A 16,762-nucleotide genomic window follows, 5' to 3' on the forward strand; every position below is an offset into this window, starting at 1 on the left:
TAATATAAAATTAATAAAATCTTTATTCAAATAATAAAATCTTTATTTCTTTCGCTCTCAGTTATGCTTTAATAATTTAAAACTGATTTAAAGTTAGATCAAGATGACACAAAATTATACTAATTATAAGAGAGAGTTTACGTATTATTATAAGATGAGAATATTACGAAATATCTAAGGAAAGAGTTAAATAAAGCCAGTAGTTTATCAATTATAACAGAAATCTTTATTCAAAAGATATTTCAGTTATTTGATTTTAAACTATATTTTACTACAATTTTATTTCCCTATGAGTAGCTAAGCTATGGTCGGTTCTTTAACCCACCCATGTATTGGTTTGGTTTGTTTTTATTCCCCCTGTTTAAGAACCGACTAATCTTCTTAAACAGGCCACAATATCCATGCAATAAATACGTATATTTGATTTTCAGGAATGGGGAAGCAATTCGTAGCGGAATTCGTTGAATCTGGCCATCGATGCCGAACACGTGAATCCGTGCCTTGTCTTGATGGAAAAGCACTTTCTTCTTCGCCAAGAAGAGACGTTTTTTCTTTAAAATGTTGTTGAAACGGTCCAATAAGGCTGCGTAATAATCGTTTGATCGTTTGCTTCGACGGGAGGTAATCGATATGAATTATACCATGTGCATCCCAAAAAACTGTGGCCGTCATCTTTCCGGCCGATTTTACGATCTTCGCCTTCTTCGGAGCTGGTTCACTCAGTGAAGTCCATTGTTTTGACTTCTTTTGTCTCGGGTGTGAAGTAATGGATCCATGTTCCACAGTAATGAATAGACACAGAAATTCATCTGGATTATGTTGAAACATCTCCAAACATTGTTTTGAAATCGTCACAAGAACGCGCTTATGGTTCACAGTGAGCAAACGCGGCACCTATCTTGCCGATAGCTTTTTCATACTCAATTGTTCGTGCAAAATTGAAATCACTGTGCTATATGATATGCCTGTGACAACAAGCGCACTTTCATTCGTTGATCAGTCAAAACAATATCGTGGACTTTATCGATGATTTTTGGCGTAGCAGCCTCAATTGGACGTTCCGAACAAGATGCATTATATGTGGATGTACGACCACGTTTAAATTCATTCACTCAATTGTGTGAGTCGCATATGATGTGCTATGAACATTATCCAACTCGGCTTTGATTTCTTTCGGCGTTAAATCTTTCATATGTAGATGTGATTTGATCACTGCACGAAACTCGTTTTTTTCCATTTTGTAAAAAATACAAAAGTTGTTCACTTTAATCGTCTACAGAAATGAAACCACGCGATGAAAATTTGATAGTAATCAGCTAAGAGATTACTTGTCAAAAAGTATGACATGACACTGCGAGTGCCTTCTGACAGATTTTCTAAGAACTTATTGACTTGCCCTCGTAGATTCTATTATCATTTCTTACTATGGCGTCAGAATTGTCAATATCGTAATAACTTATTTGATATACAAGCTTTATAATCTGTACTTACAAAATTCTGGTTCACAGACTATATAATAGTTTACATGAACGAATTATTAATCACTTCTGTTAGATTCTCCTCTTTTTATTATTCTATTTATTCTTTAATTTATTCTTATTTCATAATGCATTATGTTAACATCTACAACTGATATTCTGATTTCTTATTTACAATCTTACAATGTTACAATTTACCAGAGTCGTTTGAAAAGTTTTGAGCCTCAATACAAAAATGGCATTATTTGTCAAAATCGATTCTGGTACTACAATCATACATGTTTTATCATTTTCATATTGAGGCTCAAAACTTTTCAAACGATCCTCGTTGAGATTAATTATAATTACATCAGTTTACATTACCGAATTCACTGATTGTTCTTAATTATTTTAATTAACTGTAGTACAATTTTTTTTGTTTAAATTAATTCGAATTACTGTTAGTTATTGAGCCATGCTTTAATAAGCACTTGTATCAAATTATAATTCAATTTCATATTAAATAATCACAATATGTGAAAAATTTAAAATAATTAACCAATGTCTACTTTGATTTTACATTGTGAGAATCTTTAACCAACATTAATTTTTGGCGGATACATCTCTTTATCTACAATAGAAGATTGTAACAGCTTCTATAAATCTACAAAATTGTTTGTTTAACAACGAGTATTACTTTTTAAAATTTGTTACAATTACTGCGTTACAATTACATTCTTAATTATCGGTACTGACAAATTTAAGTAATTATTCAATTTAATCCCCGCACCTCAAAAATTAATGAAATTATGCTTATTACTCGACGCGTTTTTGCATGAAACCAGGAATGGGCAAAATACTCAAAAAATTGTATTTAAATACAAAATACTCAAACAAATGTATTAAAATACAAAATGTATTTAAATACAAAATACTCTTAAAAAAGTATTCAAATACAAAATATTCTCAATACGTATTTAAATAATTCAAAATACTCTTAATAACATTTTTATGTTATTTAAATACGTATTTTAAATACACATTTCAAATACTATCCACTTCTGAGACAACGCTAAAGATTGTTGTTCCATCAAATGTAAACAAAGATAGATGATGCATTATGCATATCATGTGTGAAATGAAACACACTTTAGATTAAATCAACAATGGTGCGATTTTGACTTTAATAAAAAAAATTTTTACATTTTAGTATTAACAAATTAAAAATACAAAATACTAAAAAAAAAGTATTTAAATGTAAAATATAAAATACTCTCAAAAAAGTATTCAAATATGAAATACAAAATAAAAAATGTATTTAAATACGTATTTTAAATACATGTCTTTCAAATACTGCCCACCCCTGCATAAAACGAAAAAAATCTGAAAAAAGGAGCGTCGCTTTACTCTATGATCTGAGATATTAAGTGTTAAAGTTGATGACTATTGAGGTTGGAAAATCTGTCATACTGACTTAATATAGACTGACTGAAAACGAAAGCCTGTTCTATTCTTGATATGTGTGAAAAGTTATAAATTCAGGAGGAGGGAGGGAGCGGGAGTATTCTAAATAATTACCATTCTCTGCTTTAAAAACATATACAAAAATGTGTCGAATGAGCCTTATTTCAAAATCGAAAAAGAGGTAGCAATTCTGAATAAATATTAACCAAATGTTGTATGTATACATAGCGCTATATTAAGTCAGTGACAGATTTTCTAATAGTCATCAACATTAACGCTTAATATCTCGGATCACAAGACAGCGACGTTTTTTTTTTGCCAAATTCTTTCGATTTATGCACAAACGTGTCGCATAAGCTTTCATTGATTTTTGAAGTGCGGGAGTTAAACTGAATAATTACCCAAATTTAAAGTTAATGTGTCATTCAACAAAGTGAATTAAAATTTAAACGTTTGTTCTTTTCAAAATAAAATATTATATTTGTTAAATTAATAAACGTGATTTATATTTGTAAACAATATGAAGAAAGAAGCATAAAAACCACAAGTTGTTATAAGCGATATATCATATGTGAAAATTCAAAATCTTCAAACTTATAAAACATATACGTTTCGGCTATTTTAGTATCTGGCCATCTTCAGTATGTCGTATTACAAATAATTAATAAATCATTAATAATTAAATTCATGCAAATTACATGAAATCTTGTCTAGTGTCTTTAGTTAAAAAGATTATTGAAAATTTTTTCATGAGATCCTAAGCTCAATGCAAGGCTCGATTATTTGTCATTTATAACTTCATTTATAACTTTGAAACTATGTCAACGCAAATCGGCCTTACATCTTGATTGAGTGGACACGTAATTCTCAGATTCTAATAAGATATTAGTATTACTGCTCTATAACTCATGATTAAAATCTATTTGTTAGAAGCATTCTTGTGTTCATTACAAGACCGTTAATACTTTGTCATCAATGTATGATAGAGATTATTTAGCTAAGCTGTGTGTATTTTTCTATAAGTTGTCTGTGCTTCGGTTTACTAAAATAGAAGATAGAAAAATTATGGAGTGGGAGTAAAGAAGGATTCCTTGTTCAATAGAAGTAGATACAACCTCTTTGATCTAACAACCTTTCTCTGTGTCGCTTTGCTTATTTAAATCCAATTTTTGGCTTTTTATATGTATCATTTTCGAGATTCTTCTTATATTGATTGTTCAGAATCAAGATTATGATATTATCTCAATTCAATTTGTGTTCATGGTCAAATTAATAGTATAACATCTGACATCGCTTCGGGAAATTTTTTATCAGCTCTATGTTCTTTAATCTAAGTTTTTAATTTTCTTTTTAGTTTTCTTTTTATTTGCTCAATGTATCACGACGATTCACAACCTAAATAATTTATTTTATACACGACATTACAGTGATCCTCTTTACTAAGGCGATCTTTTCCTGTTTTTATGAATTTATTGAGTTTATTCATCGGTTTATAACCGATTCTTAACTCGAGTTTATCAGATATGTTCTTGAATTTTTCCGATATGCTATTAAGATAATGAATACGTTGTTAGAAATAGTGGATGTGGAGTTATGATTTTTGACATCATTCACTTTATTTGTATAAAGCCAATAGGATAAGGTTTTTATTCTGTTATTAATGATAGCGAAAATTATATATTATCCAATATATTATCCACTGGGTAACAACTGTTAATGTTTTAATTAACTGGTGAATATTTCTTTCATGGAATTTTAGATGTGACAAGAATAATATTCTGTCAAATTGATCAATGATAACACCTTTTTTATGGTAAGTCAGATAGTTGGAATTAAAATTTAAGTAATTCCTGTCGGAATTTGTTGATTTTTTAAAAATGTCAAAAATAATTTTCCCATCTTCTATTATTAATTTCACATCCAAGAAGTTAATGTCCTCATCATCATAATGTTTTATGATAAATTTTCTGTCATCGTAAGAGTTGAACATGTCAAGAATCAATTTGATCTGAATTTTTATGAGCAGCTAATATAATATCATTCATATAATGATAATAAAAAATTTATATTTGTCTTTTATTGTAATTTAACGTTAAAGAACTTGCTTTGGTTTGTATCTTTTATCATTTCAATTTAATTTTAATTCCAATAAAAAAATTAATAAAATTATTTTAAAAAATTGATATTTAAAATATTTTTAATATTTTAGGATTATCTTAACATTTAATAATATTTTTATAATTTTATATAATATTTTTGAAACGTTGCTGATTCTTGTAACTCCTACAGCACGAAATATTGCAACAATATATTATTTTGAAAGATTGCATATTTCATAACATTGTTGCAATATTATAGCAATATTCCTATATCCGCAAAAATAAAATATTATTGCAATATTGCTGCAATATTTAGAGAAATATTGCATATTATTATAACATTATGTTTCAATAATTATTCTAGTTTTATTAATTGCTAACATATTACTGTTTAGTATCATATTCTAAAATACATACGATAAAGTTATGATCAAAAAATATTCGAGGGCCTAAGAAGTGCATCCAAAAAAAGGAATTTCCAAGGACCTATTAACTTGATTTACATCCTTATAGAAGAATATACGTCCTGGATGGATTTTCTCCTTATGAGAAGCAAACATATCTCTCTCGTGACCGCACACTTATTTACTGAATTGTAATACTGCAAGAATATATTGCAATATTGTTGCAATACTTCCAATAAAATATTAAAATTTTAATATTGCAGCAATATTGATGCAATGCTTGTAATATTGTGCACTATTGAAATACTGCTGCAATATTTCGCGTTGTAGGAGAATCTTATCTTTTAAACGAAAATCTTAAATTTTAAATTTGGATTTAAATTTTGGATTTATATCCGTTCTGTACCAAAAAGAATAAAAATTTTCATACATTAGATACTATAGATAGTTTATTTATCGTAAATTGTATTAAGCAATAATTATCTCTCTTTATTTTAAATTTAAACAATGAGATGATACACAACATATTTTTAAAAAACACTAGAATTAAAACACTAATTATTAAGCTCTTTAAGTTTAATCGTTAATCATTCGGAAATCTCATTAAAAAGCTTCTAAATGGGATGTTCCATTTTTTCCCAATCTTGCGAGTCTTGCATTAATGCTGTTTCTGTTCACATTGTTCATTTTCAATTTTAGATCCATAGAAATCTGGGACGATTTGCCTTAAAAGCGTACCTATCCATTTTAAGATTAATAAAAAAAAAATTTATTTTCGAACAAAAAATTGGACTTTTCTGTACACTGATCAATTTTTTTTTTTAATTTTTATTTCGAAATGTGTGTTAAAAAATTTGTGTTATTATTTATTATCTTTTTTTTTTTAATTTGTATTTGTTATTAACTACAATTTTTTAATTATCACTATTTTTTTAAATATATGCATTATTAATATATCACCTGATAGGACGGCTTCATTTTATAATTAAACATGTGAATTTCCGGGTTGTAAAATATCTTCTTCATATTTTTTAGCAATACCTTAAGCGAACATAATTCTGTGTGATTTGCGTATCTATCATGATCATACGCAGTGATATCTAATATCCATTCCTGAAAAGAAAATAATTATCGAAAGTTAATCGAAGCATTTTGCTCCATCTCCTGCGATAAGTATTGCTATTTAATGACTACATTTACACGGCTCGATTTACGCCGAAGTTAACATTGATATTATCTGAAACTGACTAATCATAGTTGTTCTTCTGAAGAATGAAACGAAAGGACTGAAATGAATGGAATGATTATTCAGCCAATTTTTCCTAATCGATGTTATAATTTCAAATGTCGTAACTTGAGCCATGTAAACATAATTATAGAGTAATACAACTTGCGGAATACAACTTAAACGGAATACAACTTGTATTGATTGGTATTGACTATCCTATCATAGTTTTCAGGTCGGTCGGATCTTATGTAATATCTTATGTAATATATTTAAGATTGTGTTATAAATAGGGGAAAGTTGTAATAGTTTTTCTCTGGGGCTAGTTTTCGAATTATAATGAATTTTAGAAAATAAAGGATTTTAAAGGAAAATAAAGAAAATTTTGAAACTCTGTACAAAGTGTTAAGAAAAGACATTCAGCATTTAAGGTATCTGAATAAGGCTTATCTAACTTATTTTATTTTTTTTTAATTCTATTTATGAAGATATTGAAATAAACTAAGAGAATCAAATCTTCATTTCATTCACTCCCAAAAATAAAATATATTGTTTATACAGAATATTTGTAAATGAACAAAAAAAATGTTGTTAAACTCCGACATTGGATCTTATTACATGCATATGAATATAATAAGATCCAAATCAAAAATAAATTAAAAATAACAAAGAAAGTAAACATTACCTTTCTAAATCAGTTTTAAAATGATTATTAATCATAGAAAGGAAATTCCTTGGGACTTACTCTATTCTCAAATATTATAATTATCTTTAATTTTTTTATGATTAACTCTTCAATCTTTAAAAATTTCTACAAATTTTAATGCAATTTTGGCTTCTTAAAAGATAGCAGCATTGAAAATCGTTATTCTCTGGCATAAATTCCATACATAACAAATAAATAATAATAATCACATAAATGCCTTATAAAGGCATTTATGTGATTATTATTATTTAATGAATATATTGTTTAAAAAAATATATGTACTCATTTTAAAAAACGGATTTATTTGTTATTTTCCATAGTATAGTTGAATAATATCATAATAAATTGTAATAAATTATGAAACAATGGGTGCATTCAGCAGATTCAACAGCAGATTCAAGCAGATTCAAGTTGAGAGAGCGCTCGCTGCTATTGATGTATTCTTCTAAATCTAAAATTCTGATTGAATGAGCTAAAAGAATACACCAATAACAGCGAGCGCTCATTCAACTGTTAAGTCCGCTGAATGCGCCCATTGAATGCATTCAACGAAAAAATTACTCATTGAATAAAAAAGGGATTAATCTATGATTAATATAATTATTTATTATAATTCGTAATGTAGAATAATTCTATTATACATAATCTTTAATATCATATTTCATACTTATTTATTACTGTTTATTATTTCTTTAATGCCGTGTTTGGACCATAAGTACCATATTATGTAGCGCTCAGTGAGCAGTGGAGCGTATAATTAAAAGTTGCTCTACAAAACTTGTTTTCTAGATGCCACTTTTTTTAAGAATAAAAAAAGACCGATATTTGATCATGTGCTCTTAATATTTCAAAGAAAAGAAATGTGCAGGATATAAATAACCCAAAGGTGTGTATCAAGGGTTACTTAATATCTCAGTTCGCGGCCAAGTCAAATCTTTATTCCCTTGTAGAAAAGTACTACTGAGCACTAGGAGTATTTTGAGGCATTATTGTACTACAGCACTACTGTATATTACTGTAGTAGTGCAGAAGTATTCAGTAGTGCTGAGTAATGCTAAGATCTTCTATATATTATATATAGCATTTATTACTGTTTTCATTATTTTTTTCAGTAACGAGTATTACTTTTTTTGTTTGTAGCTTACCTTGTAGAATTAATTTATATTATTAGGTGTACAACTTTGCTTCCGCCGTTTTCCTATAGATGGCTTTAGCGGTAAATGGTGGTCGAAATAAATAGATCATAGACGATCATACAATAAACTTGGGCATCTGTCAACATAACCCCATAGAAACATTAGTCGATTTGTGTCTGCATCATAAAGTTATTCTCGATTGAAAATGTCAGTTTACGAACCAAATTCTCGTCATTTGCGGGAGATTTTAATTTTTTGCTTCAATATGAAGAAATCTGCGGCTGAGGCTCATCGAATGCTCTCAAAAAACTTATGGTGAGGCCGCTATTAGTGGAAGAACGTGAGTGGTTTCAACGCTTCAAGAACGGTGATTTTGACGTCGAAGACCGGCATAGCGGTGAAAGAGAGAAGGTTTTCGAAAATGCAGAATTGGAGACATTACTTGAGCAAGACTCGTGTTAAAATCAAGAAGAATTGGCACGATCATTGGGAGTGACTCAACAAGCCATTTCAAAACGCCTCAAAGCCATGGGAATGATTCAGAAGCAAGGAAATTGGGTGCCGTACGAATTGAAGCCGAGAGATGTTGAACGGCGTTTGTTTGCTTGTGAACAACTGCTTGAAAAGCAAAGACGGAAGGGATTTCTGCATCGCATTGTGACTGGGGACGAAAAATGGTTCATTACGATAATCCCAAGCGCAGAAAATCATGGGGAGTTCCCGGCCATGCTTCCACGTCGACGACCAAACCGAATATTCACGGCTCCAAGGTCATGCTTTGTATTTGCTGGGACCAGCTCGACGTAGTGTATTATGAACTGTTAAAATCGACTGAAACAATCACAGACGATCAGTATCGAACGCAATTGATGCGTTTGAGCCGAGCATTGAAAGATAAACGGCCGCAATACAACGAGAGACACGATAAAGTGATTTTGCAGCATGACAATGCTCGACCCCATGTTGCGAAAGTGGTCAAGACATACTTGGAAACGTTGAAATGGGAAGTCCTACCCCACCCGCCGTATTCTCCAGACGTTGTTCCCTCTGGCTATCACTTGTTTTGATCAATGGCACATGGCCTGGCTGACCAGCACTTTCAGTCTTATGAAGAAGTAAAAAATTGGATCGATTCGTGGATAGCCTCAAAAGATGACCAGTTTTTTCAACGCGGGATTCGTACGCTACCCGAAAGATGGGAGAAAGTAGTGGCCAGCGACGGACAATACTTTGAATCATAGATGTATAACCAGTTTTTTACAATAAAGTCTCGAATTTCGGAAAAAAACGGCGGAAGCAAAGTTGTACATCTAATAATAGAAATATTAAATTATATAATGTATAATGTTTTTTTTCAAATATATAATATTCTGTATAATAAAGAATTTACCTTAGCTTCCTGTGGCTTTATATTTGCAATAACAAAAGTCTCTTTGTAAATCGGACTGGCAGTATGCTTGATCACCCTTGTTCTAAAACTATGCAATTTTTGCCGCTTTTTGTAGCTCCATGACTGTTTCATAATATTCAATACAACGTAAGGTTCCAATGTTCCGTTATATTGTTTAGGAGGAAGACCACATAGCGCCTAAAACACATAAATGTAGAATATGTTTCATTTTTATTATGTGATTTTATTTTAACCGACAAATAATGGATATAAAACATTTTTAATATTTATGTTATTATTAGTAAAACTTTATTATAACTTCATGTATAAAATGCCAATAACATACTTCAATACCGATAACGAGTTTTCCGGGGATAATATTATCACAGGGTGGCAAATATTGCAAGCTCATTGTCAATTCGATCGGAAACTCTTTCATCTTTTTATCATTTTTCTGTTTATCTGGATAAATCAAATTCTGTAATTTTTAGAAAAATAAATTAATCGCCAAATAGTACGATGATATGATGAAGCTCTTATTAGATTTAATTATGTGCAATTACCAGTGTAGAAGAACAATCCATATTTTTATACTGAGCAGTGGTAGAATTGAACGAATTTCTCTGAGATTCTGCATTTTCACTAATAACACCTGCATAACATATTCCTTATAAAGATTATGCATTTCGCATTTTCCTTTTTATTATTCCGCTAACAAGCAATTTCTTGATGGACATTAGCGGGAAAAAATGTTTTATATATAATTATATATAAAATATATAAAATATGTCCATCTATGTACAAAATTATATAAAATTACTTGGGTCGTTTGATAAATTTGGTAAATTTCCATGAAATGGCACTGCAATCCATTTGATGACGCGACATCTCGAAAGATCCACTCTTTGAATCCCTTTAGGCCAAATTTCAGCCAGAAAGAACGCATAGTTCACGTTTGGTAATCATTTGAAGTAGGCTGTCTCAAAGTCTGCAAAATACTCATTGACGGCGACAATGACTTCCTCATTTGACGAGAATTTCTTCCCACTGAGTTAAGTTTTTAAGTTTGAAAACAGAAAGAAGTCACACGGGGCCAAATCCGGAGAATAGGGATAAGGAATCAATTCATAGCCCAATTCGTAGTTTTGTCATTGCAACGGTCGACTTGTGTCGACGGCGCGTTGTCTTGATGGAAGAACACTTTTTTACGCGCCAATCTCTTCAAATGACTACCAAATGTGAATCTATGCATCCTTTCTGGCTGAAATTTGACTTGAAGGGGTTCGAAGAGTGGACCTTTCGAGATGTCGCGTCATCAATGGATTGTAGCCATTTCATCGAAATTTACCAAACTTATCAAACGACCCACGTATATAAAATTATATATTTTTATATAATTTTATATAATTATATATAAAACATTTTTTCCCGGGTGATTTTTCACTTTAAAATAATTTCTTATTTTTTGTGACTTTTTGGATTTTTTGGCATTTTCACATTTCAAATATTTACGGTTAGATTTAAATTTTATCAAAATTAAATTAAATATAAAAGGAACGCCACTTTCAGTCAAAGTTAGATGTTAAACTAATACATGTAATATATACAGGATGAGTAAAAATCTCAGACCGGTGAAATATCTCGAAAACTTTCCGAAAGAAATGTTTTTCTACAAAAATTGTAGAATTTTAAATGATCTATTTCACTGATCTGGTCAGTCTGACCTTGGGTGATTGCCAAGGTAAGATCAATTTTTTTAAATGGCACATCCTATTTTTTCCAGAATCTAATAGCTAGTGTCAAGAGCTTTTCAAAATATACAATAAAATTATATTTTATGAAGTACAACTATATAATACTTTTCGAGTTATAAGGCTTGAAAATTACAGTACCACCGGCATTAGCATTATGCACATAAAAATGAACTTTCAGTGCAAAAATGAAAACAAGAGAAACAATTTCCAATGAATTTAATTTTTCTTAATCATAGCTATCCTTATCAAAAGTTATCCAGGACATGATCCTGAACAACTTTCAAAAGATTTTAGCCGTCGGACACCTTGCATAATGCTAATAATGCGGCGGTACACAGTAAAAAACATTTTGTATTTATGTTAAAACGAATTCTTATTAAAATTTTTGTGTTGAATTTTTAATATAGCCAAGTTTTAATTTAACATAACATGATTGTGTTATTTGAATATATATTTTGTGTTAAATTAAAATTTAACATTTTTCAGTGTTAAAATGACACAATTTATAAATAAATAAATAACATAAAAATAATGTAGTTTTAAAACATTTAGTTCTAAGACTAAATGAATAAAATGTGTGTTGATTTAATATATTATAAATGTTACAATAATATTACTGAAGATATTACACAAAGAGAAAATAACACAAAATATCTGTACTTTTTTACATGTAACTAATTGTACAGAACATATTTTTTCAGTAAAATTAACATTTATAATATATTAAATCAATAAAATATTCAAATAACACAATCGTATTATGTTAAATTAAAACTCAGATAAAAATTCAATGAAAATTTGAACAAGGATTCGTTTTAACATAAATATATAAAATGTTTTTTACTGTGTAAAAATAGCATCTAATTTCAGTTAAATTTAACATTAAATATGACTCAATTTTATATAAAATTTGTTTTTAAATTATATCAAAGTATTACACTTCTTGTGTTAATTTTTTACATGATATTTGTACTTTCTAAGGAGGGGTAAACCGCTGAAATTTACAGTACACATTTGGGGCATTAGTAGACATTAGTGGGCATTAGATATTACTGGACATTACTAAGCGGGCATTAATAAGACACATTATATGGAAATTATTATAAATCACTGAACACTATTACGTTTTATTTTTAAACTGATAAGTCAAACATATTTATATTAGGTGTAGTAAAAAGAAATCCATTATTTTTCCATTCAATTTCATGCAAAAATAATGGATTTCTTTTTACTACATCTAATATATAATACATAAAATTTGAATATTAAATAAATTATACAGATTGCGCGCTCTCTTTCTCATGATATCATCCATGGGGTAGGTAATACCCTATAGATAACTGCTATTGTTCAGCGCTGCTATCGGTCAGTAATGCAATCAGCTAGCACTTGTCTTATCTTATGTATGAGGCAGTTCTGCTTAATAATAATCGCAATTTTGATCTGAACCATGCCGCGTTTAGCAAAATTCGATTCAGTGCGATATATGTCTGTCCTTCTCGCATTCGGTAACTTACGGCTGAAATATAGAAGTCATACGCTCCTTGGCAGGGAGGGGGGAGGAGGGTGACAGATTTCCAATAATCGTTAACTTTAATGCTTAATAATATTGGATTCGGAAAATTCGTGCCGCAAAAGATTTAAATTTAATAAATGAAATTAAAAATTTAAATCTTCTGCGTTTCAATTTTTCTTCAAAATCGGCACGAACTTTCCGGACAATCCAATATCTTGGTTCGCAGGACTAGGTACAACATTTTATTGGCAGATTCTTTCATTTGCAAAAACGCGCATAATGAGCATAATTTCATTGAAATTGAAGGTGCGAGAAATAAGCGACCAGCGAGAAGAACGGACGTATCTCGCTTGTGCTCGATGCAGCCAAAAATTGTCGAATGTGAGAAAGACGAACGTATATCGCTATAACGCTAAGCCGAATAGATATGAATAAAGTAGAAGAATGTTATATACAGGATATACAACGCATATTATAACTAAAATGCGTAAAATGAGATTTTTTAAAAAGGGGATAATTTTTTATGGGAAATTATATGGTTATTATAGATCATCTTCACTATTTAATGAAAACTGTTTCAAAATAAACATCTTCTAACTTCTTGGAATTTAAAAGAAAAAAGTAAAATAAGTTATTCTGCGGAGGAAAATATATGTTCTTCATCTGTAATTTAAAACAAATTGCTAATACTGACGGTACAATTGCTTATTTAAACAAATGAAATATATAATATCTTTCTTAAATGACTATCTACATTTTTAAGTGATCGAATTTATTATATATATGTGGTATTCAGTCTTCTTTCTGAAAAGATGGCGAGCATGGATAAAAAGAAATAAGTAATATACTATAAAAGACAATTTTTTAATTAACAGTTGTTATTTATATATAGAATTAAATGCTCATAATTTAATAAAAAAAATAATAAATAAATTTAATAAAAATTACACAATTTAAAGATAATAGGCAATCTGACGCCTGAAATGTTTCGCCCGATTATGTTTAGTAGCCAAATATGCGAAAAGCTTTTTCAAACAGCTCGATCTATGACTTCCACTTATTTTACTGTTATTAATTTTAGTATTAAGGATTTAATATATCGTATTAATAGATTTAAACAAACAAATGCTATAATGAATGATCTTTCGGAAGTATTTAAATTTCTCAGAAAATAAAAAAATATTAGGTGTACAACTTTGCTTCCGCCGTTTTTTCCGAAATTCGAAACTTTATTGTAAAAAACTGGTTATACATTTATGATTCAAAATATTGTCCATCGCTGGCTGCTTCTTTCTCCCATCTTTCGGGAAGCGTACGAATCCCGCGTCGAAAAAACTGATCATCTTTTGAGGCTATCCACGAATTGATCCAATTTTTTACTTCTTCATAAGACCGGAAGTGCTGGTCAGCCAGGCCGTGTGCCATTGATCGAAACAAGTGATAGTCAGAGGGAGCAACGTCTGGAGAATACGGCGGGTGGAGTAGGACTTCCCATTTCAACGTTTCCAAGTATGTCTTGACCACTTTCGCAATATGGGATCGAGCACTGTCATGCTGCAAAATTACTTTATCGTGTCTCTTTGTTGTATTGCGGCCGTTTGTCTTTCAATGCTCGGTTCAAACGCATCAATTGCGTTCGATACCGATCGCCTGTGATTGTTTCAGTCGATTTTAACAGTTCATAATACACTACGCCGAGCTGGTCCCACCAAATACAGAGCATGACCTTGGAGCCATGAATATTCGGTTTGGCCGTCGACGTAGAAGCATGGCCGGGAACTCCCCTGATTTTCTGCGCTTGGGATTATCGTAATGAACCCATTTTTCGTTCCCAGTCACAATGCGATGCAGAAATCCCTTCCGTCTTTGCCTTTCAAGCAGCTGTTCACAAGCAAACAAACGCCGTTCAACATCTCTCGGCTTCAATTCGTACGGCAACCAATTTCCTTGCTTCTGAATCATTCCCATGGCTTTGAGGTGTTTTGAAATGGCTTGTTGAGTCACTCCCAATGATCGTGCCAATTCTTCTTGATTTTGACACGATTCTTGCTCAAGTAATTCCTCCAATTCTACATCTTCGAAAACTTTCTCTCTTCCACCGCTATGCCGATCTTCGACGTCAAAATCACCGTTCTTGAAGCCACACACGACACGTTCTTTCACTAATAGCGGCTTCACCATAAGTATTTGAGAGCATTCGAGCCTCAGCCGCAGATTTCTTCATATTGAAGCAAAAAATTAAAACCTCCCGCAAATGACGAGAATTTGGCTCGTAAACTGACATTTTCAATCGAGAATAACTTTATGATGCAGACACAAATCGACTAATGTTTCTATGGGATTATGTTGACAGATGCCCAAGTTTATTGTATGACGTCTATGATCTATTTATTTCGACCACCACTTACCGCTAAAGCCATCTATAAGAAAACGGCGGAAGCAAAGTTGTACACCTAATATTAAAAAACAGAAAGTGTCCTAACATATAAAATTATAGAAAACGTAAATATCAAAGAAATTATTGAGTTTTGAAAAATGAAAATACCGAAAAATTAGGTATGAAAATACAGACTGGAAATTAATATCCCTTTGCAAATTGTAGATGATAATAAATTCGATGATATAGAATGTAAAATCGATTGCTCTATAAACATTGGAAACAAATGTTGACAACTCAATTTTATTTGATAATTTTGATAATTTTAAATTAGAGAATGTAGAATTAAAAGATTTTTCAAAGCAAGTATTACAGAAATCAATAACATTCGCCATTCTCTCTCATAGAGATTAAAATAAATAACAAAATTATAATTGTTAAAATTGTTAAAAATTCTTATTACTGTTGGCTTCTTGATAAATGTAAAGGTAAAGTCAGTGCAGATTACGAAGATTTATTACAAGTAACAAAATAAATAAAAGAACGAAAAACTGTACAAAAATGCAATCTAAAAAGAAGTAAAAATATTTTCAAGTTTTTAGTTTTTCTGAACAACATCAAATGAGTAATGATTCAAAAGAAGAATGTTTCCTTGAAAAGAATCCTAAAATCTATAACGCGAGAGTATCTGAAGTATTAGAAAAATATTATGCTGTTTTTTATGAAAACTACTATTATGTTGGCCGAGTTAATGATAATTGTGACAATAAAATAAAAATAAAATTTTTTAAATCAGAGCTCAATTCTTTTATTTGGCCACGCGATGAAGATGTGGCGTTTATTGAAAAGAAATACATATTTTCTTTGGCCCAATTGAATTAGTCGGAACTGGATCTTTTATGTTGAAACATTCTGATTTAGCAGCTATATATAAAAAATATAAATTAATAAAACGCTATAAACTTTAGATTTATTTATTTGTTGCTTTATATTAGATACCACGAAAAGTTCGTGTCGTGTTTTCTCCTATAAACATCTCTTAAAAACCGGCACGAACTTTCCCCTATTGTAATATTATATTATAAACTTATTTGTTGGTCGCTTTATATTGTATTATATATATATATATATATATACATATTGAAATGATTATTTACATATTAAATAATTATATAATCGTAGATAAAAGATCATAGATAAATTTTAAATATGTTTGGAAAATAATCTGGAATCT

The 16,762-nt window shown here is 30.1% G+C and overlaps 1 protein-coding gene across 6 annotated transcripts in view; it reads right to left on the reverse strand.

Annotated features, from left to right (window-relative positions):
- LOC108686381 (synaptotagmin-1-like) overlaps positions 1–16,762 on the reverse strand; it is a 63,573-nt gene that overhangs the window by 18,588 nt on the left and 28,223 nt on the right. For all 6 annotated transcript variants that reach the window (XM_018191658.1, XM_018191654.1, XM_018191655.1 and 3 more), the window contains 4 exons: positions 10,445–10,533; positions 10,228–10,359; positions 9,882–10,079; positions 6,385–6,537 (listed from right to left, as the gene is read on the reverse strand). In XM_018191658.1, coding sequence (XP_018047147.1) covers positions 6,385–6,537; positions 9,882–10,079; positions 10,228–10,359; positions 10,445–10,533 — 572 coding nt within the window. The remainder of the gene's footprint in view (positions 1–6,384; positions 6,538–9,881; positions 10,080–10,227; positions 10,360–10,444; positions 10,534–16,762) is intronic.

The sequence above is a fragment of the Atta colombica genome, unplaced genomic scaffold (assembly GCF_001594045.1).
Source record: "Atta colombica isolate Treedump-2 unplaced genomic scaffold, Acol1.0 scaffold178, whole genome shotgun sequence".
Taxonomy (NCBI): domain Eukaryota; kingdom Metazoa; phylum Arthropoda; class Insecta; order Hymenoptera; family Formicidae; genus Atta; species Atta colombica.